Source organism: Epinephelus lanceolatus, chromosome 14, assembly GCF_041903045.1.
Source record: "Epinephelus lanceolatus isolate andai-2023 chromosome 14, ASM4190304v1, whole genome shotgun sequence".
NCBI classification, from domain to species: Eukaryota; Metazoa; Chordata; class Actinopteri; order Perciformes; family Serranidae; genus Epinephelus; species Epinephelus lanceolatus.
Window position 1 is genome coordinate 37572543 of NC_135747.1, and position 25194 is coordinate 37597736.

General features: G+C 41.9%; 1 protein-coding gene across 3 annotated transcripts in view; it reads left to right on the plus strand.

Moving 5' to 3' along the window:
- The first annotated feature begins 1080 nt into the window (after window positions 1-1080).
- Window positions 1081-25194, plus strand: part of zeb2a (zinc finger E-box binding homeobox 2a) — a 67025-nt gene continuing 42911 nt past the window's right edge. The window contains exons 1-2 of one of the 3 annotated variants that reach the window (XM_033616976.2): window positions 1081-1670; window positions 2707-2844. In XM_033616976.2, coding sequence (XP_033472867.1) covers window positions 2772-2844 — 73 coding nt within the window. In that variant the 5' untranslated portion in view covers window positions 1081-1670; window positions 2707-2771. Of the gene's footprint in view, window positions 1671-2461; window positions 2565-2706; window positions 2845-25194 lie in introns of those variants that run through there. The other 2 variants (XM_033616973.2, XM_078174666.1) reach the window with 2 other exon arrangements.

Sequence of the window (25194 nt, forward strand, 5' to 3'; positions counted from 1 at the left end):
AGGAAATATCTCACCTGACAGGAAACATCTCACCTGAGAGGGAAACTTCTCACCTGATAGGAAATATCTCACCTGACAGGAAACATCTCACCTGAGAGGGAAACTTCTCATCTGACAGGAAACATCTCACCTGACAGGAAACACCTCACTTGACAGGAAACATCTCACCTGATAGGAAATATCTCACCTGACAGGAAACATCTCACCTGAGAGGGAAACTTCTCATCTGACAGGAAACATCTCACCTGACAGGAAACACCTCACTTGACGGGAAACATCTCACCTGATAGGAAATATCTCACCAGACAGGAAACATCTCACCTGAGAGGGAAACATCTCACCTGATAGGAAATATCTCACCAGACAGGAAACATCTCACCTGAGAGGGAAACATCTCACCTGATAGGAAATATCTCACCTGATAGGAAACATCTCACCTGAGAGGGAAACTTCTCATCTGACAGGAAACATCTCACCTGAGAGGGAAACTTCTCACCTGACAGGAAACAGCAAAGTTGAGAGGAAACATTTTACCTGCTAGGAAACAGGAAACATCTCATCTGACCATTATTTTGAAGGCTTCCTTGTGAGGCCTCAACATGACAGAGAGGTTTTTTTTTGACAGATAATCTGAATAAGGACAATCTTTAATTTGAGTTTTTAGGTCAAACAGGAAGAAGAATATGAAAAATTAATTTTATTCTGTTTTAATCAAGTAGACATTTCAGTTTTGGAAAAAAAAAAGAATTTCTTTGGTCTTTTTAAAAATAGTTTCATGGATAGTTTACATTTTATTGTATTTATTATTTATATTATTTTATATATTTTAGTAAGTTATTTTCCTTAAATACATTTTCATATTTTTTTAAATATTTTTATTTCTTTATTTCAGCTTTATATTAATTTTGTAAAAATCTGACCTGAGGTCATGTCACCTGTCAGTCAAAGTCCGGATGTGTGTGTTTGGCCCGGACTCGTCACAGGTACATGTGTCACACCTGTTCACACCAGCGATCCGGATCATCAGAATACTGCGGAGCACAGAGTCGTCTGCGCATGCTCCAGCAGCTTCTGCTTCTCTGTGATGAGAGAAAGAGAGCGCGTGCTGCTGCTGCTGCTGCTCAGAGGCTTCACCTGCTCAGGTAACCCTACCTGTGGGAGCCAATCAGGTGCTTTGGCGCCGCAGTTTGTTTACAGTGTGAGCGGCACGAGGGGCCGCGTGCCGGCCGTGAAGCGGCGCGAGCTGCTGATTTAAACCCAGAAACAAAGATCCGGATCAGAGGAGGTGATATGTGCACGAGGAGGAGGAGGAGGAGGGAGGAGGACACTCCTCAATTATCCCTCCGCGTGAAGATAGGTGGCGCGTGGTGGTAGAAGGTCTCGAGCCTGTTTATGTTGCAGGAAAGAAAAAAAAAAACGGTGACAGGCTCCGGGAGGGAGGCGTCACACAGACCGCTCCGACACCCGGATCAGTCCCGACCTGCTGCCCGGACCGACGCTCCCCTCCCGGCCACCGCTCTGCTGCAGCACCGGGACTCACCGGGACTCACCGGGACCATCCAGATCTGTGTTCATATTTTAGGGAGGGGGTGCACGCGCTGCAGCACCACTTTTTTTTTCATTCCACGCCGCTTCTCTTCTTCAGCGGGAGGAAACACGGAGACTCTCCGGTAGGTCTTTCCTTCTTCCTCCTTTTCTTCCTCTTCTTGTCTTTCAGGAGCCAATCAAAGCGCGCCGGTTACCTGTGCTGCTTCACCTGCGCGGCCAGGTGAGAGGAGAGAGGTGCGCGCTCCCGCTGCATGCTGCCGCTCCAGGTGTTGGATGGATGGAGCAAAGAAGAGGAGGAGGAGGAGGTGGAGGTGGAGAGGAGAACAGCGGGTGGAGAGAGGCAAGCAGGCCGGGCAGGAGGAGGTCTGTCCCCGCATCCTGCTGCTGCCGCTCCCCGCTCTCGCGGAGGAGGACAGACACAGAAAATCAACAGGAACAGAAATTAAATTTAACATGAAGCAGATTTTAAATCCTCCTGACAGACTTCCGGCTCTGAGAGGACATTTAAACTGCACAAATATATTTTATTAAAATAACAGAAACATGTTTTAAACATATGTGACAATAAGAGCGATGGTTTTATTGACCTGCGTGCAGATTACACAACTGCAGGCCTGAATCTTGTCTCTCCTTATATAACCGCACATTCCTCGCCACATTCTGCCCTCACACACTCACATCACACACACTTATCATTTAGATATTAATAAAGGATCGACCAGGCCTCCCGCGTGAACTTTGGGACATTTTTAACGCGTCAAAATCAACAAGTTTATTATTTTTGTTTATTTATAATTGATATCAAAGTTGTTTTGTTGGAGTGTGTGTGTGTGTGTGTGTGTGTGTGTGTGTGTGTCCGCCCTCCTCCTCTGTCTCACACACACACACACACACACACCAGCACAGTCGCTCTTCTCATCACAGATCAGGCGGACGGGGACGCGGGGCGGCGGGTGCGCTCGCTCCTCGCTCGATCGGTGCACGCTGTCCAACAAAACAAACAAAGTGAAAACAAAGTGCGGAGAGTTTCTAACTGAGCGAATTTGTCCCAAAGTTTCCGTGAGGGGTGTCAGAGCGGCTCCGGGTGGATTTACTGAGAGTGTGTGTGTGTGTGTGTGTGTGTGTGCGTGCGTGTTTGTGTGTGTGTGCTGGTCGCAGGGCGCGGGGAGGAGCAGCGCGCGGAGCCAGATCGAGGAGCCCATGCGGACTGGACTGACTCCTCAATGAAGCAGGAGATCATGGCGGAGGGTCCCCGCTGCAAGAGGCGAAAACAGGCCAACCCCCGCAGGAAGAACGGTAGGAGACACACACACACACACACACACACACACTCTCAAGGTCCCCGCAACAACTCCCGCAAACTCTGCCGGACTGTGGTGTCCCCGCCCGGCTGGCCCGGCCCGGCCCGGCCCGGCCCGGGATGTCCCTGCGTGTCCCCGGGACGCCACAAAACACACGCAAAGTTCTTTAACGGGACTTTAGGGGGTTTCAGAGAGTAGGGGGGCCGGGGTGTGATGGAGCGGAGCCCGGACCCGCCGGGACCCGCCGGGTGGAGGACTGAGACTGAGGCAGGAAAAACCGTTATGTACCCGAGCTGCAGCTCCGCGTGAGGACCTGTGGCTCCGCGCGACTCCGTCACACGCTCATGTTTTATTATTAGGCTATAACATCACACACAGGACACAGAATAACTCCTAACACGTTTATAATAAATATCAGATGTTTATTTTTACACCCGGAAGAGGTTTTGTGACTTTTTGTGACGTTTTTCTCACTTTTTATCTGCAGTTTTTTGGAGCTCCTGCGTTGATTAACAGAAACAAACTGCTGCGTGCCTCAACAACAAACACTCAGCCGTGACCACAAAATAAAAAAAAAAAATAGATTTCATATGTTTTATTTAAATACAGTTTAATTTCGTATTTTTTAAAGACAAAAATAAGTTTATTTTATTTAAAATTTCTCTTTTATATTTTCGTGTTTGTTTGTTTGTTTTGAGGAAGAGGAGGAGGAGGGTGGAGGAGGAAGGTGTTTTCCCCTCAAACTGATACTCACAATATAAATCTGCTAATTTATTTTAATTTGAATTCACATTTTTCTGATTGTTTATTTGATTAAATCCACCCAGACTTTTTTCACCTCGTCCAGAACTCCCTTTAAAAACCTGCTGTTTTTGTCTCTTTGTGTGGTGGCTGCTATTTTAATATATTATCATTTAAACACACTCTCAGCTTTAATTCTGAGTTCACCGGGAGACAAAGAAAATCAGTTTTCATGCTGATTTAAAGGAACAATCCGTCATTTAAATGCAGACAAAAGGACACAAGCATCAGAATGTGGAGCAGGGCTCGTGTGAACTCGTGTTAAATAAAAATCATAATTATTCTGCTGATGTTAAAATGTCTCCATTTTAAAACAGTGGAATTAAAATGCTAATAAAGTTAGAGTGTATTTAAATAAAGTTTTGTGACGGCGTTTCTTCCCGTCATCGTGGTGGTTTTTCTTCTTGTTGGGATTCGGCTGCGTCTCCTCCTCTCGGGGTCCCAGGGGGGTTGTTGGGTGGAGGGTGGAGGGTGGAGGTGGGGGCAGATTAGGGCCTGGTGTAACAGGATCTCTGCACACTGAACAGCCTCCCCATCTCTGGCTGTCTGTCCGTCACATCCAGCTGTGAGGCTGCAGCTGTTTTTTTTTTTTTAAATGATCTGTTTTCTGGATGAGGCTTGGTCGGTGTGATGATGTGTGGATATTTCTGTTGCAGCGTCAGTTTGTTTTAAATCCTGATAAAGTCCCAAAGTTTCCTCTGGATCAGTTGAATTATGTGTAAAATGTTGGACGTGAGTGGACGCGAGCTTCCTGTTTGTTTCACATTAAAGTGTTTCAGTGAATCTAATGAGAGACGGTGAGGATGTTTGACACTCTGACAGCACTCTGTAATTATGGTTTGTAGAAATGAACATGTTTGTGTCAGAGAGGACGACGGTCGCTCAGAGTTTCTCTGCCTCTTTTAAACATCTGAACCTCGGCTGAGTCTCGTTCACTTCAAGGAGAGACCGACTCTGAGAGTGAGATGGAGCAGGAGGACCACAGGACAGATGAGACGTTAGAGAGCGGCTGGTTAATGTTCTCTGAGACCTGAAGATGTTTCTGAGCACTGCAGGTTGTGTTGCAGCGCTGCTGGAGGAGGAGGAGGAGGAGGAGGTGGAGGAGGTGACAGTGTCAGGCTGCCTGCTGTACCATTCATGCCACATGTCTCACAGCCGTGTCATTGTCCACTCAGAGACGCTCTGTTTACTGTGTCCTGTTTACAACCTGCTCACACATCACAGCTCTAAAGTGAGACACAGCGAGGACTCAAACATCACCGTGTCCTTAAACCTTAATTTTCTTTATGCTGAGAAATAAGACAAATTTATTTCTAATGAAACACGTCTGTGAGTTTTATCTATATTATAATTAATGTCATTTATACGACACCAGTGCTCGAATGTAACTAAGAACATTTACTCAGGTACTTTAATTATTCTTCAGTTGAGTATTTTCATCTTCGGCAGCTGTCTCCTCCATCTCCTCCGTCTGACAGCTGAAGTTACTTTACAGATAATTGATACAAAATATAATCAATAATAAATGTTAATGCGTTATTATGGATTATAAAGCCATTAAAATGAGCTAACTAATTAATACATTAATGCATCAATCAATATAAAACAATCACATTAAGATATGCTACTCTGCAGACTGAGTACTTTTAGTGCTGGCACTTTAGCTGATAGTTTGTACTTTTTGTTTGCTTGCTTTAAACAATATTTCTACACCGTGGTACTGCTCCTTTTACTACAGAAAAATACCAGAGTACTTCGTCCGTCGCTGTACGACACGAATCATGAGGAAGAAACATGTGTTTTTACAAACATGATGTGTTTCTGACAATTTGGACACATTAACAGAGCAAACAGAACATAAGAGGACTCAAATACTGAGGACGGTTACAGTCTGCTCTGATAAACACACACACATCAGCGGCAGCATCAGTGTGTGTGTGTGTTTCTTCTGTTTCTGGACATTGAGTGTGTGATGTCATTAAGAGTGATGATGAGGATGTGATTTGACTTTGAAGCTCTGAACATGTTTGATAAGAGAAATGTTACTGGCTCGTTTCTGTGTGTTAACGAACACTAAAATTTCAGTCAAGTGCAACTGAGGCAGCACATTAAAAACTGGTTATTGTCACTTACGAGGACGTTGAGCGTGTGATGTCATCAGGAGTGTTGATGACGATATGATTTAATGTTGAAGCTCTGATGAGACCGTGTTATTGGCTTGTTTCTCTGTGTTAACGCTGAAGTTTCAGTCTGATGTGAATGAGGCAGCACATAAAAGCTGGTTTTTGTCATTTACGAGGACGTTCCGTGTGTGATGTCATCAGGAGTGATGATGATTTGATGTTGAAGCTCTGAACATGTTTCAGTGATAAGAGAAATGTTACTAGGTCATTGTGTGTTTTAAGGAATGCTGAAGTTTCAGTCTGGTGTGACTGAGATGGCAAATTATAACTGGTTATCATCACTTACGAGGACGTTGAGTGTGTGATGTCATCAGGAGTGATGACGAGGATGTTGAAGCTCTGAACATGTTGAAGAGAGAAATGTTATTGGCTCGTTTCTGTGTGTTAACGAACGCTGAAGTTTCAGTCTGGTGTGACAGAGATGACACATTATAAACTGGTTTCTGTCACTTACGAGGACCCTGAGTGTGTGATGTCATCAGGAGTGATGATGAGGGCATGGTTTTAATGTCAAAGCTCTAATGAGAGGCATATTATTGGCTCGTTTCTGCATGTCAACAAACACTGAAGTTTCTGTTGGAAAAGGAGTGAAGTCTTGTATCACTGAGGCAGCACGTAAAAACTGGTTTTTGTCACTTACGAGGACATTGAGTGTGTGATGTCATCAGGAGTGATGATGAGGATGTTGAAGCTCTGAACATGATGAGACCATGTTATTGGCTCCTTTCTGTGCGTTAACGAACACTGAAGTTTCAGTTAGATGTGACAGAGGTGGCACATTATAAACTGGTTATTGTGACTTATGAGGACGCTTGGCTGTGTTGGCCACGTCTGTTATCAGAGGCAGTCAGAGAGTGTTCAGATGGATCACTGTACTCTGTCTCTGACCTGAATGTCTTTCATATCTCCCCCCTCCCTGTCAGTAAACACCTCCCTGAGGGCAGAACAAAGAAAGGCAGCTCCTCTCTCCTCCGTCTTAATCACAATTCAGACCCTCTCACCGCCGCCGGGGCCGCTCGGCTCGGCTCGACGCCGTCCCACATGAAAAGAGAGAAAAGAAGTGAGGCAGGAGAAGGAGGAGGAGGAGGAGGAGGTTAATAAAAGAAGGATGTAAGGTGGACTGAAGGTGTGCCCTATATAGACCCCCCATCCTCCCCTCCCCCGCTGATGGACAGATAGAGTTACAGACGGACGGACGGACGGATGCCATTCTTAGATGATTACAGGACAGACTGAGGCCGGCCGAGACCTTTACACTCAGACAGACAGAGATGACTCCTTTACCTTATGAATTATAAATAAACCCTCAAGTTTATTTTCAGTCTTTAAGGGGAGTTTTCTGTCCCACAAATAAGCAAGACAATTAAAAAAGAACATTTAAGGGAAATATTTTCATATTATACATTCATATTTTTAAGTTGTTTTAGAAATGAGAAGTAACTTTTTCATTATTGAAGCCCTGGACAGTTTTCTTACCTTAACAGCAGAACACTTAATGGTCCTCAGATTTCAAGTAAACAACAGCTTCTTTATTTTCCCTTTTTTTAAGTTAGTGACACTTCTATTCCTTCAGGGTGGGTTTAAGTAAAAAAGGTCCTTCAGTTGTTCCTTTATTTTCCCTTTTTAAAGTTTGAAATTAGGATTAAAATAACTAAGTGCATTTTGAAGTTGTAATGTCTTTGTTAAAGTTAGTTTAAGACAGAGACACTTCAGGTTCCTTCAGTGTGGACCTAAGCAAAAATATCCTTCAGGTGTTCCTGTATTTTCCCTTAAAATATTTAAAAGAGAGAAATTGGGATTAAAATAATGTAAAGTGTATTTTGAAGCAGTGAGGTCTTAATGTAAATTATTAAAAAAAAAAAGAAACACTTCAGGTTCCTTCAGTGTGGACTTAAGTAAAAATGTCCTTCAGTTGTTTATTTATTTTCCCTTAAAATATTTTTAAAGAGATAGATTAGGATTAGAAGAACATCACGTATATTTTGTGGCAGTTTGGTCTTTGTTAGAGTTAGTTTACGACAGAGACACTTCAAGTTCCTTCAGTGTGGATTTAAGTAAAAATGTCCTTTAAAAGTTCTTAAGAGGTCCAAACTCTGAAGTCCATTTAGTGTTTCAATCTTTAAGGGGTTTCTTAAGGTCAGTCATAATTACTGAAGCAATTTATTTCAATGTAAATTAGACTGGTCCTCAGGAACAGGAACACTTCAGGTTCCTTCAGTTACTGTGAGGTGATGCTATCAGAAGTCTGTCTGTAGTGTCCTCACAATCCAGCGTGTCCTCACAGTGCAGGTGTAAAACCATCTTCACACAGTGTTTTTCAGTGTAAAAGATGAAGTGATGACCCCGGGGTTGTATTCTGGTCCCTCAGGGCCCCTTGTGGCCCCTGGTGGCCCCTTGGTGCTGCCGCTGTACTGTCCCTCGGTCCATCAGGCAGCTTTGTGTCGCTGCTCAGCTGCTTCTTAACAGGTCAGGAATCAAGTTTAAAATGCACCATGTGATATGAATTCCTAATTTTTCTCCCCCCTCCCCCTGGAGCTGTTTTATTGTTAAGAAAAGCAGATTATCTTTATTCACCTTCACCCCCCTCCTCACCCGTCCTCACCCCCCCTGCAGGATTTAGGCAGATTTACTTCACCGACACCTCTGGAGGAGGAGCCGGGGCCCCGCTCCGGGAAGAAGGGCCCTTTGTTCAGAGCAGCAGATAAAGCTGCAGCAGGCAGAGACACATTATATTAACAACAGGAAGTCTGCTTAATACACCACCCCACCAAAATAAAACACATACAGACAACAGGAACGACACCCACTGTGGTCCCGAGCCACTGCAGTGACATCACAGTCACATGATACGTTCATGGTTCCAGTGGTTTGTTGATTTCATTGTTTTGTCTATCTGAGACATTTGAGAGATTTGCAGATTTGTTTTCACGGTGAGTTGTTTCTAGATTTCTATTTTGAGATAATTTACAGAATCATCCCTGAAAGTAGAAGTGGAGGATAACTTAAGACGATACTTTGTTGACATCATCTTGATTGAATCTGGTTTGTAGTTTTATTATTAGTAGTATATTAGTGATATTAAATATTAGCAGTATCAGTCAGTAGTATTAGTATTTGTAGAACAGGTGGAGGATAACAGATAAAATGGTGTAGTCACTCCTCTGATAACATCTGGAGGGTTTGGTCTTCTTCGTCGTCTTCTTCTTCTTCTTCTGTGACACAAAGCTCGTCACTGTGCCGCCAACAACAAAAACTCCTCAGACATCTCCTACGCCTCCCATGATGCATCTGTGCAGTGGAATGGTGTTGGTGTAAAAACTGTTTCACTGTTTGAAGGTGACTGACATGTATTGTCCCCCCTCCCCTCCCCCCTCCATGTTCATGTTGCCATGTGCACATTTTCTCGAATGACTGACATTTTGTCGCCGTTAGCTTAAACAGGCCGATTCACTGATTCACTGATTCACCGATTCACAAGGTCAGAGCGGAGCGACGTCACCACACAGACATCAGACCCCTGAGCAGGTCACTGAGAACAACACTGTAATAAATACTGTAAGAAATACTTTTTATGAATAATTAAACAATGTAATAAACATTTAAATAAATACTGCAATAAATACCTTATTAACATTGTTCTGTCATACAAACTTTATTGATTTTAAATAAATTGTAATAAGCACTTTAAAAAAACTTTAACAATGTAATAAACATTTAAATAAATACTGTAGTACATACTAACACTATAATAAATACGGTATTAAAAACTTAATTAATACTTTGATAAAGACTTAGAAAATCTTTAATTGTAATATAATCGACATTTTAATAGATAATGCAGTAAATACTTTCTGAACACTGTAATAAAGGTTTTTACACCTTTATAAAATCTTCAAAACATTTTAATAAATGCTGTAATGAAAACTTTTATAGACACTTAACTAACACTTAAATGTAAAAAAAATCCATGACACAGCAGTAAACATTTTAATAATAAACACTTTTGTAAACAGAAGTAACACTGTTCTAAAAACTTAATAAACTTTTTTAACACTGTAAAAATAATTAATATCTATTTATTAAATACTTTAATAAAACCGTAACACTTAAGTAAACATTGTAATACGAACTTTTATTAACACTGTAATAAACATTTTATTAATTTCCTAAACACTTAAGCACTCAACTATGTTAAAACTTCAAAAATTTTCCATTAACACTTATAGAACACAAACTTCAAAGACAAACTAACTAAAAGAATATTTATTTTTAAAAAAGTAATAAATGAAAATTAAAATAACAGATCAAAGTGTTTCCAAAATTTCATGGCAGCATCATAATTTTTTTAAAATTTGTAGTTCACATGAGGAGGATGTGATTTAAATACAAATATAAATCAATAAATTAGTGGAAAAAGTTTGTATCTATTTTTACAAAATCACTTGAATTAAAACATTTTATTTTATTTTGCAACTTTATTTGTATAACTTATTGTACAATTTTGTTACGATTGTACTTTTTTTTACTGTTAAATTTTTCAGAATATATTTGACGTTATTCTTTTTACAGTTTTATCCGTTTCTTTGACCTTTTTTGTTTTGTTTTTACAAACTTTTTATTTTTAGAAGATAAAACAGTGTTTTAGTTTGACACCTTGTATGAGTTATTATGGGATGTCTGCCTGCTCAGAACAGGTGAACAGGTGTGACTGAAGTCCAAGGTCACCACAGAAAAACAAACCTGTGAATGTGCTGCACTTGCGCTCATTCTCATTGGCCCCGCCCTCACAGGAAAGGTTTGTTTGATTGGCCGAGCTCCTGCGGCAAGGTCACACACATATGGAACAATCAATAACGGATGGCTGGATTAAGGTGTCATGACATCTGTGTCCAGACCGCCAGCGTACGGCTGAGTGACTCAACCCCCCCCTCTACCTCTGTCTGTTTGTCTGAAATCAGTTTAAAATCAATCACATCATCTGGTTTGTTGCTGCTGTGCATCACCATAAACACCATGTTTTCCCAGCTGTCACTGAACCTCTCATGGCAGCAGTGAACAGGTACAGGTGTGTCGTTTTCCTCCTGATGATTCAGTCGACTGTATTTTTAAACTGAAAGGGACTTCCTGACTGCTCAGCTGAGGAGAGGAGTTCTTCTTCTTTGGTGTGATAACGTCTGTCCTCTTTGTCAGAGTTTGTCTCTCGTAGAGGAGTTCAGGAGGACTTGTCCGTCCCCTCAGGCCACATCAGATCAGCAGAGTTTCAGGACACCACTTCCTGGTCACTGATCTACCAATTAAAGTAATGAGGCTGAGGAGCGCACTCAGTGCGACCCGGCTGCCTCGGGGGAAGTCCTGCTGAACTGACCTCTGAGTTATCTGAGGTATCTGAGCTGACACCGCTGTCAAAGCTGCTCCTCACAGTCCTGTCTGAAGGACACACTGAGCTCCACTGCACCGCCAGAGTGACCACCTCACTGCCACGGACATTGGGCTCCACCACACCACCACGGACACCAGGCTGCAACCTGACCCCCCAAAACGACCACCGCACTGCCACAAACACCCAGCTGACCACCACAGCATCCACCGCAGCAAAACACACAACTAGCACCTCACCGCCATGGACACAGAGCTGCAGCCTGAACGCCACAGTAACCGTTATATCGTTTAACAGTTTAAAAGTTTTAAAATTTGAAAAACATAAGTGAATAGAAAATACAAATTTGTTAAAAAAAACAGGTCCGACATAAAAAAGCATCATTGTCTAAAAACAACAAACATTTTTCGTATAACCTCTGACTGAGGGAAGAAAACTTGTTGTTGAGTCCTTATGGTTCTCATCATTGATATCTTGTGATGTTGCCATGGCAGCAGTGGCAGCAGTTAATGAGACATGAGGAACGTCCTCCTCTGATTGGTTGTTTTCATGGTGGATGGGCGAGGCCTAAAGTGATGCCAGTGCTGGAGCTTCATGGACTCTTAAACTCGTCTCATTGTTCAGACTGAAGTTTGTGACTGACAGCTGGAGTCTGATGAAGGCTACGGCTGTCGGCCATCTTTATTCAGCTAAACGGGCGTGACAGACGCTTATAAAAGAAATGTGTGTGTGGTGTGTGTGTGTGTGTGTGTGTGTGTGTGTGTGTGTGGACTCATCTTCAGTACTCGAAATATTCATGACACAGTTTTCTGTCTGATCAGTGACCATCTCAAAGACCTGCAGTATCTGTATCAACCTGTAAGGTGTCCTCACATTTTACATTCATGTTCAAAACTGGGGACTCTGATTTGATTGGAGGAGAAATGTCTTGTCTATGTCAGTGTAGTTCTTCAATGGACATGCTGGTAGTTTGTCTGTAGTTTTTCAGTGGACAGACTTGTAGTTTATGTAAAGTTCTATAGTGGACATGATGGTAGTTTGTCTGTAGTTTTTTAGGGGACATGCTGGTAGTTTGCATGTAGTTCTTCAGCGGACACACTGGTAGTCGATGTGTAGTTTGTCAGTGGACATGCTGGTAGTTTGTTTGTACTTCATTAATAGTTTGTAAAGTGTGTTTACTGGTTTATAAAAGCATCAGTAAGTTTTCCTGTGACCTCCTGCTGACTCCGCCTCCTGTCTCCATCTTCAGATCTGTAAGAGCCTTCTGATTGGACGGTTTTGATGCATTATGATGCATTTAAATTAATTTTGTCCTTGTCTCTGTTCCCACGGTGACGGGCTTCATCACTCGTCCACCTTTTAGCCGAGCGGCTGTGAGAAGTCTCGTGCAGCCTCTGAGCCGACACAACCTTGTTTGCTGTGGGATTACCAGACTTTGGTTTTGGGTGGGGGGGGTCTGTGTAAAGGTAGCCATGGGGAGGACCCCCTGTAGGCCAGGAATGCTGGTCAGGTCAGGGGAGGAGAGCCGGGGGAGGCGGGGGGGGGGACACTCTGTGATGGGGCAGGTGCCTTTGTGAGTCCTGTCAGCCATCAAAGAATCAGGCAGAGCTGAAAAGGTTAGCAGAGGAGAATAATCCCCCCTCCCTCCCAAAACCATCCCCCCCTCACAGCCCCAAATATCCTCCCAGCCTTCAGAGCGGTGGCTGACGGATGCTTCGTCCTCCTGCAGACACACACGAGTCAAAAACCAGGTTCAGAAAGATCCTCAAAGTGTCTCATCATAAAACTAAAACTTCACCAGTGTTGTTGACAAAAGGTCAAACTCCTGATCTGAGAGGTGTCCTCATGAAAACACACACAGGAAGTGATGTAAGGCCGCACTGCTGCTGTCCACATACAAGAGTAGGACACTCCTCTGATACTTCAGATTAAATCAGATCAGAGTTATTGATCAGCAGCTGAACTTTCTGATCATCTCTGTGAGGTCTCTACTGTTGGACTTTCTGACTGAGCTCTTATTTTGAAGGACTGATTAGTTTCCTGCCCAGTCTGGACCTGGTCCCTGTCTGTCCTCAGTGTTCTCCTGTCCCTGCTGTGTTTGGGTGGTGATGATGTTCATGGTTGTACCTCCGTGGGGATGTTGGGGGAGAGGTGGGTGAGGACGGGGGAGGGGGGATGTCCAGGTTGCGTCATGGGACCCGAGGTGTCCCCTTTTGTGCAGCCTGTCAAACGTGGTTAACATGCGGCCATTTATCTCCTGAACCCCCCCGGGTGCACAATGGTCTGGGTGAGCCAGGGCCGACGGCGGGGGGAGGACGGGTGAAGCAAGGGGCTTTGGTTGTTCCTCCCTCCCTCCTGTCTTTCTCTCTGTCTTTCTCTCTCCCTCCATCTTGTTGTCTCTGACCCCCCCTCCTCCCTCTGTCATCATTGTTGGTTTCGTTGTCTCCCCCCGGCTCGCTGCTCGCTGTGGTTCAGGCGTTATCTGACAAGGTGCTTCAGAATGTCGGCCGTCGCTGCCAGACAGATTGGACCTTGTGAATGTGTCGGAGCTGAGCGCGCCCAGGAGCGCCGCCGCCGACAAACAATGAGGTGGATTGTTGGTTCCCACCAACCCCCCACCACCCGACCCCCCTCTGCCCCCCTCCCTTCAACTTATGCTTCTCTGTATTCTCCAGTAACAGTCGTACCTGACAACAACAACACTGTCATAAACAACAACATTATCATAAACGTTATCAGCAACGTTAGTTACAGTACCTGACAACAACACAAGCTGCTCGTCATCGTGGTTAACATTCAGCACCTCAGTGACATCATAAACTTAATCATAAACATGATCAGCAACATCATAAACACTGTCATAAACTTTATCATGAACATTATCATAAACACTGTCAGTAACATTGTCATCAACATCCTAAACGCTGTCATAACCTTTATCATGAACATTATCATCACCTTTATCATAAACATTATCGTAAACGTGATCAGTAACATTATCATAAACATCATAAACATTATTATGAACACTATCCGAATAATATATACATATGATGTTTATAAACATCATAAAAAAGTTTTATAAATATTGTAATAAACATTTTAATAATCTGATTATAAACATAAACAAAAATATCAAAAGCATTATCATAAACATCAGAATCATGATTATAAACATTATCACAACATGGTTAAATACATAGTGTTAGACATTATCATAATTATGATTATCCCTGTTATAAACATTCTTATATATATTATCATAGCATATTGATACACATTACCATAATTACAATTATTAACATGATAATAAACATGCAATCATTAATATTATCATAATCATTATATTATCTCTGCTCAGTGCGTCAGTGTGAAATAACTAACTTTCTTTAATCTAAAGTACAAAAACTTAATTTATTTTTAATCAATAATCAGGATGAAGATTTTGATGACTTGATGTAGAAGAGTTAGAACTCAACACCTGATTATGAAATAAAAAAAACTTAAAAATGTTTATATTTCTGACCTCTTTGGATTCAAACACCTGAAACAATAATAACCTCAAAACATGATATAAACATTATCACAAACATCATAAACACTGTGTATTCAATAATAACCTTTTCATTTGAGTGATGATTCTAATTGAACTTTATTCTGAAAACCTTTGACTGCAGCTCAAATGTTAGTTGTGGATATTTGGAGTAAAGTTCTGTTCTATGTTGTGTTAATTTGTTTATCTTTAGTAAACACATCCAGAACCTCAGAGTTCTAGTTTAAAGGATCTCACAGTCCAGATGAACTGAAGTGTTGTAGAATTAAAATCATAATTCTGTCTTTTTTCTCAGTTTCCACAGAACTGAAATCTGAATTAAATTAAACAGCAGACATGGAACATGAATATAAACATGTGGTTTTAATATTAAGTGACAACAAGGAGCTGCAACAACCTGATGAATGATCTGTGTATTTATATATTTCTGTGCAGCGGGCCGTGCGATGCCGTCAGATACATGAGGGGAAATCTGACAGAGATCAGAGCAGTGTGAAGCTGCAGCAGCAGTAGAAGAAGAAGAAGTCTGTTCGCAGTGTGAATGTGCAGTGAGATGAGCTCAGGTTTTGTTTCCAACATTAGCATTTTGAATAGTATTTGATTGTGTAGGCTAAGACAGCGAGCGCAGGCGCAGCGGCTTGTTCTCGGTGGTTTGCAGTGGTTCTAATGTGGCAGATAAAACCCCCAGCTTTGATATCGCCTGCTCCAATAAGCCCCTTCAGCCTGCCAGCACCTGCCAACGGGGAGGTATGCATTCATCTCCCCCCTAACAGGATTAGACTGCTCTGTAATTGATTCATTTGCAGCGAGGGGAGGTGACAGTGCTTTGGAAATGAGAGTTTAGGTAACAGGCGCCCCAGAATTCAGCCGACTCCATGTGTCAATTTTATTACATCAGTCCAGATGAACTTGAAAGGCCAGCTTTGTGTCTCGCTCAGAGGGACACGTTGAATGGAGGTCATTGATGTGTGTTTATACTCTATCAGTCTGTATCAGGGGCTGTGATCGATGTGACACAGATGAAGCATGTTAACGTCTGGATCAGTTCACACCACGACCACGATGATGAACAGGGTCAATCGATAACTCAGTGTCAAACATGTAGGTTAAAGGAACGTAAAAAAAAACAGATTTACATGTTTGGGACATTTTAGAGCTGCAAACAGTGTCAGGACCTCGAACTGGGACACTGATGGAACGCAGCCATTTTCAATGTCGTAACAATAATATTAATAAACTGGATTTATATTAAAACCTTTTTACATAAGACAGTAAGGAAATGACTGAGGGCTTGACATGAAAATAGACATGAAACAGGCGGACACAGCAATTCAGTAAAAAGGACATTTAACCCTTTAAAAACAGACCTCCCATGGTTGTTTGCGTGACCCTGTTTAAATCAATCTAAAATAAAGACATTAAATCTTTCTGCAGCAGAAAGTCTTTTGTCCTCCATGTCATCAGGTGGTAGGCTCGTAAAACTGCGTGTTTTCATACGGTTTGCACGACACAAAATGTAGTGCCGGAAAACAAATTAACATCTTTTCACTTTGCATAAAAATAATCCTATCTCAAACACTAACAGCAATGTCATAATGACGCCATTGCATTAGCTGGAGGTGCAGCTGCCTCTCCCCCACAGGGTTGTAGGCTACATAGGAGTCTTAAAATGTGGTCTTGTTGTGTTATTGGGAGCCAGAAAAGAAGGAGTCATGGCTCAAAACCAGCCGCCACTGCCCGTCAACAAAAACAAAGACAGCTACTTAATGACAAGACAAAATGTCTCCAGCCAAAGTAAGAAAGATGGATCTTACTAGGCTAACAGTTTCTCCCTGCTTCCAGTCTTTGTGCTAAGCTAGGCTAACTGTTTCCCCCGCGTACAGTCTTTGTGCTAAGCTAGGCTAACTGTTTCCCCCTGCTTCCAGTCTTTGTGCTAAGCTAAGCTAACAGTTTCAGGGACTAGTGGGAGTCCTGTTGACCTTCAGACCTCTAATGAGCCTCAGAAAATAAAGCCCCCCCTGTGATGCAGAACGAGGTGACCCAGTGTAGGCAGCCTGCCCCAGGGCGATGGAGGAGGTGGTGATATTGGAGGCGGTGGAGGTTTAGAGCAGCTCTTCTTTGGATGTCTATCACTCGTCTAAAGTGTGACTCGTGTCTCTGCTGCAGAGTAAAATCTGAAATAAAAACATGTTTATTTCATCAGAGTGAAGCTGCAGAATAAAGACGGCGATTCGACGGCTTCCTGTCCTCGTTTTTCGGAGTCGTCTCGTAGCGACTCGACGCCCCACAATCCTCTTTGGTCCCCAAATCTGGGTTAAATGCAAATTGATCCAAGCGATAGCAGACAATAATAATTACCATGTGACTTCTGTGTACGAGCAGCAGACCAGAAGAGAATCCACTGAGACATCCCCCACTCACATGAGACAAAGGACACCATGTCCACACTATGTCCACATGATGTCCATTTAATCAACACACGTTTGTTACTGTCATAACATTTTACTGCACTAACTAAGGAACTGCTCATTATTTATGAGGGGGGAGGAGGTGGTGCAAAAGGGGGAGGTATGTCAAACTTTTTTAAGGGAGGGACTTACATATAATACATATACATTTACATATACACATAATTTCAACTGCTGTATTTTGTATTTATTTTACTGCCAATTTTTTTTAACAAAACATGCCTTCCAAATTTGACAGTTTGACTTCCAAATGTGGTGATTTTTACAAATTTGGCAATAACTTTTTGCGGACAATTCTAGCATTCTTTTAAAGAAAAAAATGCCAAATTTACGATTTGCAATTTTATTCTCATAGATTTGCGACTTTATTTTCGTAGATTTCCAAGTTTATTCTTGTAGATTTATGGCTTTATTGTGGTAAATTTACAATTTTATTCTCGTAGGTTCATGACTTTATTCTAGTAGATGTATGAGTTTATTCTGGTAGATTTTTGAGTATATTCTCATAGATTTATGACTTAATTCTCGTAGATTTGTGACTTTATTCTTGTAGGTTGACGACTTAATTGTCGTACATTTACGGCTTTATTCTTGTGGATTTGTGACTTTATTCTCGTAGATTGATGACTTTATTCACGTAGATTTGTGAGTATATTCTGATAGATTTATGACTTAATTGTCGTAGGTTTATGGCTTTATTCTTGTAGGCTTACAACTTTATTCTCGTAGATTTATGACTTAATTCTCGTAGATTGGTGACTTTATTCTCATAGATTGACGACTTTATTCTCGTAGATTTACAACTTCATTCTCGTAGATTTGTGAGTATATTCTGATAGATTTATGACTTAATTGTCATAGGTTTACGGCTTTATTCTCGTAGGTTTACAACTTTATTCTCGTAGATTGACGACTTTATATTCAAAATCTAAATATTTTTTTTCTTGAACACGCCCCTATCCTCCGTCACACCATAGCACCTTCTGTTACTGCTGCAGTGTTTGGAGTCCCTCCATGAAATACACGTCTCAGTCGTCAGGCAAAAAAATTAGGATAGTTTTTGCATCTCTTTTAGCTCGATGAATTAAACGACCGTTTAAATGGAAAGAAAATTTCCCTCCAACTTTAAAGCTGTGGATTAAAGACCCTACACACCATCTGACTTGCAGAAAATGTACTATTCTACAAGAGGGTGTGCTCAGAAGTTTAAGGCCAGATGGCAACCTTTTTTATCCTACATAGAAAAAATGGACACCACTGATATGACAGTCCTGTGATACTGACCCCATATTATAGATATAGATATATTTTTTGTATTTTTTTAATGAAAAAATTATGTATTATATGTATTATTTTACTGTTAAAAGATATATTGATAGTTGTTTATTGTGACTAATTCTTGTTTTTCTTCTTCTCCTCTTCCCCCTGTTGCCTCTGCGGCATCGACCTGAACTGTGGTGTGAAAAGCAGGTAAGAAAGAAAACATGTAGTTTCCTCTTTTTTGTGTGTCGACACTGAAGTGTCCTCGTGTCCCCTGCCGCTGTGATGATGTGCTGACTCGTTGTTTCACGGGGTTTTGTTGACCTCGTCACCGCACTGCTTCTTCTTCTTCTGTTTCTCAGAACACACACACACACACACACACCTTCCCGTTAATGCCCTCACACTTTTTATTTCCTTTTCTTCTCTCACACTTCCCTAAACTGTCCCTCCTGCACTCACACACAACTCACACTGTCCTCTGTCCTCCACGGAGACAGACATGTCTCTAAACTTAACCTTTCTGCACTTGTACACATCTCACACTGTCCTCTGACTGTCCAATCTTAAGGGGACAGATGTGTCTCTAAACTGTCCCTTCTGCACTCACACACAAATCACACCACCCTCGGCCTGTGTGTCCTCACAGGGACAGATGTGTCTCCACAGGGACAGACGTGTCTCCACAGGGACAGACACAGATTTGTGATCAGCGTGTTTGATCATCATTGATTAGTTATTGATGAGTTGCAGCTCTGGTTGATTTGTCTTCATCAGAACGTCTCTGTTGGATGTCCCCTGTCTTGACTTTCTCCCAGAGTATATATCTGAGCTTTTATTTTGCGGGGAGCTTCCTGTTGTGGCATCATGCTTCAGTGTGTCTGGGTCAGTTTTGGTTAAAGCTGCAGAACACAATGTCTCTTGGACAATAGTGTCTGTCCAGCTCTGCGTCAACAGTGTGTGTCTCCTTCCTGTTTGGACGCAGAGCAGCTCCACAAAGAAACCTGAAGCTCATCCACCTCGTCCTTTACACTGTCACATGTTCAGCTGTCCACATACTGGGACTAAACTGGAAGAGTGTCAAGTAGAACCAGTGTAAACACACACACGTATCTGTAGTTTGACTCAGATGAAGAGACGATTGTTGAGACAATAATGAAACAGTTTGGAGTTACTGTGAGACACAGTCGTCTCCCTCAGGTGGAAACAGTCGCTCGACTTTATTACACTCATCAAATATTCATTCAAACACCATCAGAATTTTGTTTTTATGCAGTTTTCCTCAGTGTTTCTTCACAGCTGTGAGCAGCAGCAGGACGAGACTTCAGTACAAAACCGACTGTTGAATCTAAATGTGTCTCTGTTGGTTTACTGGGATTCTGGAAACGTGTCGACTGTGTCACTGAATCATTCGTCTGTATTTGTTGTTTTGTGGTGGAACTTTGTGAATGACCGTTGCCATGGAAACCGTGTGATTTATTGTGTTTGTTGCTGTGACATCAGGTCACCTTGAGGGTGGCTCATGATTGACTCATAGTGTCACTGCAGGGTCAGAAAGTTTAAGATTTTTAATCCCTTTTTTTAATTGAACAGAGGAAGGGACATTTCAGAGGAATCAACACAAAGTTTTTTAAAGTGTTATAAGCAGCAGAAAAATGTAACTTCCTGATTTTGTACAAACCTGAAACACTTTGACCGCGGCTGTGCTGAACAGGGTCGAGATGGTATGAGATTTTCACAGAATGATAACCATCTCAGAGTGTGTTCATGTTTCATGGTGTGACAGTGCACGTGTTACAGTTACAGTGACCCTTAAAGGACTGACCACAGAAGGGTTTTTCGTTAAACAAACATTTTATCACTATAATTGAAACTTAAAAAACATTTCTAATGGGAGTATGTTTAAAGTCTTCTTTTTGAAAATAACTTAAATAAAGGTGAGATTCTCTGTATAGTTGCATTTTTTTAATACAATAGGTAAGCAAATGTACACAGTATCACAACCTACAATTTTCATACCACAGTATAACTTGAGACTGGTATAACACATGAGACACAGCAACAGCTTCAGAGTTCTCTTTATGCATTAATGATGAGGAGAGGAGTCGAGCTGCCAGGGGAGCAGAGAAAAAGAGCTGCTACAGGAGCTGGTATGTACAAGCAGAGAGAGAGTGGGGGAAAATGCATTTAATATTTGGGGGTGGCGAGGCTGGAAATAGGACAGTGGCGTGAAGTGCTGTGGGGCAGCGCATCCAGGAGCGCCAACGCCTTTGTGGGGTTGTACATTGAAAATAATAGGGGTGTATTTTTTGACACACAGTGTTATTTAGCCTTTAGTTTTCTGATGTTTCAGCTAACATAACCTGTCAGTGACATTAGCATTACCTTTAATAGCTAGAAAAAAGAATACTTTGTAGGACGGCTCAGCTGTAACTTACAGTTTTCAGGTGATTTGCCGACGCTCAGTACAAATTTGTGATAGGACAGTTTTCTTTGTTGCATCTGGCACTCGGCTTTTCAACTATGATCTTCCTCAATTTTGAAACCATTCCAGAAGCCTGACTTTTTTCGACATCTTGCCTGTGTGTGTGTGTGTGAGCTGGGTTAATGGTATGGAAAAACGAAGCATTGGAATTCTGATTTGGACATTGATTACCATGGCAACAAAGTTTTAAAGCCTCTACACATTGGGGTCAGCACTGAGTTTGACTCTGCGAGTAAACAATTGGATAATAATGGCTGTATATGAAGAATCAAAGGGGCCCTAATATCGAGCCCTGTAGGACACCATCTGTGATACAGCAGATATCTGTTTATTTACATTTACTGAAACAGACCGAAATCAGTTTTTGATTTGATCCTAACTTCTAAACACCCAGAGGTGGTTTTGGTTCTAGTTTTTTTGTTTTTGTCTTTGAGTTTATCTCACTTTGAAAACAAAAAAACACTAGAGTGTAAAGACACAGTTGAGTGATGGCGTCCTGAGCAGAGACTGAAGTCTTGCTCCCTCTGTGCATCTGAATGTCTCTGTGTGTCCGTGTCCGGCTGTGTGTGCATGTTAGTGCATGTGTGTATCCTACTGGTTACCTCATCGCCACTGCTCTGCACTGTGCTCATTCAGCGGTTACTACTGACATCTAGAGAGTGTTGTCATGGAAGTGTAGCACCCATCCGTTAGCTCTTACACCGTTAGCTCTGTTAGCTCTGTTGCTGCTGTTAAGCGCTGGTTATGAGCCTAACCCCTGTTAGCGGCTAGCGGCTGAAAATTGTGTGCAGACAATCTGAGTCATAGATACACCCTGGATGAAAGTGTGACTTTAATCAGCTGTCGTGTGAACACCCCCTCAGCACCAAACAAAACCCTCCCCCTCCGCCTCTTCTTCTTCCTCTTGATCTGAAGGAGTCAGATGAAGAAACTTAAGTCTGATGATTTTCAGATTAAAGTCTTCAATTGGTTGAGAAGCTTTTATTTTGAAAAGCAGTCAAAGTGTGATGGGAGAGGATTAAACACGTCCCCTCATACCGAATGAACAGAGACAGTCCCCACCTTCACCCCACCTCTCAGTGTGAATTGCAGTGGATTTATGGGAGGTGTTTAGATGAAATCAGTCTGTAATGAAACAATTTATTAGCATATTTACCTCCAACAGACACACACACACACACACACACACACATAAACACACAGTGTGTTTTCTGTCGCTGTAAAACAACCAGAGAGGAAGGTCGTTTCCAGTTTATTATGATTTTAATGTTTCGAACTGATCGATTAACTGAGAAAATGTCAGCAATTAATGGGTAATCATTATGATGACAGGCTGATATTTCATTATACAAACTGTCAGCTGTGTAACACACACACACACACACACACACACACACACACACAGTAACACACACAGACAGCAGCCTAACCCAAATAGTTCAGTGACCTCGTGGTTACATTCCTACCAGCTTTCTACAGGGAGGGGCTGCTGTCTGTGTGTGTCTGTGTGTGTGTTCACAGTATGTGTGTGTTACAGTGTGTGTGTTCAGTGAGGTCTATAGCAGACTGATGGCAGCATGAGTCAGGAATGAACGACAAGGTTGAGCTTCTATTTCAGTCTGATCTGTGTGACGTCTGCTTCACACACACACACACACACACACACACTGTAACACACACACATTGTAACACACAGCTGTGACAGGTGGATGAACACCTGTAACTTTAACAGACTGTAATGATGTGAAGTATGTGAGCGTCAGCTGTGATCAGAGCTGATGAAGGAAAGGAGCTTCAGTGCGTTCTTTCCTGACTCCTTCAGTGTAGGAGACATTTAAGCATCCTTCAACCAAAGACGCTCCCTCAGCAGCGACATTTGAAGCGACGCAGCATTCAGCTGTTGAAGAAAATACACAGGTGTAACGGTTGTTGTTGTGTGATCTAATGTTACAATGGAGGGACAACTACGCAGGTTGATTTTAGCGCTGCTCATCGTGGACTATATTGCTGTCATTGTTCATTTTAGTCAAACCATACAGTTTGAAAACGAGGCGCGGTTCCAACTAGAAAACAATGTTTTGATGAATTGGATGTGCTGAATGTGCATATTAAGGCAGTACAGGAGGAGGTGCACATTAATAATCCTCCAGGACTGTAACATGCTCATGTTTAACCCAAACATTGTGTCATGTGACTGCAGTTGCTTCAGATCCAGGTTGTTTGTAACCGGACTGAGACCACCTCTTCAAGAAGGTCTCGGTTCAGTTGTTCAGGTGCGCACCTGAGTGTGATCGCTGTGTTCACACCTGCCCAAACGAACCGCACTGAGGGGGCAAACGAACTTGAGTTCAGTTGAATCGAACCAAACAGGGCAGGTGTGAAAGCACCCTCATGCTCTTTCATGTTGTGTTCATACCAAACGCAATGCAAATTTTCACGTCATTCAAGCAAGTTTGAATGCTAGAATATTTTGTGTTGACTCACGTCATATGCGCTGGAAATCGCTGAATTGATGAATGAACTTTTGCTGGTACATCTTCGGTGTCATATGTCCCCAGAGGATCTCAATGCTGATTAGCTATCGTGGCGCGAATTTTCAAAGTTTAGATTTTTCAACTCTCATAAATAAGCTTATAAAATCACGCTACTCGCTTCACATCATTCGCGTCACATCCATCAAGTTGCCCAGGGGGAATTTGCGTCTAATTGCATCTTTTCTTTGACCTCACATGTAATTCACTTGCATAAATTGTTTTATTTGTACCCAGTGTGGACACAACATTAGTCGTCCATCCTCAGAATATTGTACTTTCAATAGGTCAGTGACGTCGTCATCATCGTCATCATCACAGTCTAAAACAGTGGTTCCCAACTGGTCTAGCCACGGGGTCCAGAATTCGTTCAAGGTACAAGTATTTTAATACATGCAGCATCACTCGACCCACTTTTGGATCACGACTCACCAGTTGGGAACCACTGCTCTATAGTGTGAATTCAGTCTGTTGGTTTTTCTCCCAATCATTCCTTCACCTCTTCAGGTTCAACATCAATGAAAAGTGTTTTTTAAAAGACAGACAGTCATTTTTGAGCTCAGCTCTGCTGTTACTGATCTGATGTTGACCAATCAGAGAGCTCTGTAGGTCTGATTCCAGATAATCAACCCATAAAAAAACTCACATCAACATGTAAGCAACACTCAGCAGATTAAAAACCCGCAGAATGTGTTATCTGCACATTCAAGAGATAGAAGTGTCGACAGATAGTTTCCTTTGAGTCCTGCAGACTGATAAGGGTTTCCACCTGTCCTGCCCTCAGTTAGCAGGGCCGTATCTAGCTTTTTAGGGACCCTATGTACTCTTTGTATCTTGTTGTGCCCACTGATTTCAGCCAGTCATCAGTACTCACCAAATCTGCATCATATTCCGTATTTATATGAGACCAGATGCTGCTTTTTACCTTTTTACTCATGAAAGATATTTTAATTTTACTGAGCTGTAGTGTTAACATCAAAATAAAACAAAGTCTGTCGCTGGCCCCTCAGAAAGACACTTGTTGTGTCACGGATCCTGTCAAAAGATACTGTCTACCTGACAAACATCTTCTCTGCTGTTGAGACCTCCTTTTATATAAATATATATATCTATATATATATATATTTATATGAGTTCCTCTGTAACAGTTGTTTCCATATATAGATCGTGTCATCGTTGGTATAAGTGAGGACATTTCTCACTTCACTTTTTGAAATTATTCAGAGCCAAAATAAAGTTAGTGTGTCAGCAGCTTTATTACTGAACTCACAGCAGACTGAGACTGATTATTAAATATGTAACTGAGAATAATACATCAGATACCTTCTCAGTATCGTGAAGCAGCTTCAGTAAAATATAACAAGTGTCACACTGACTACGTTTACACTCTCTGAATATTCATTTTGAAAAAGACGATACTCCTGCTAAACTGTTTAGTGATGAAAATGAATATTCTTGTTTACATGCAGTTGTTCACACTCTGGTTAACCTGCCCTCACGTGTTGTTTATCAGTAGAAAGGATTTTAATTCATAGTTTGGACTCCGTCTGCCTCCCTCTTTCATTGCTTCATCCGCCTTCTTGAAAAGGTCGGTGTTGTGGTATTTGTTCACATCTAAAAACCTGATGGTGAAGTCTTTCATCATGTTTTAAGGTCGCTGTGTTGAAATGTGAGCTTTTCTTTTGGC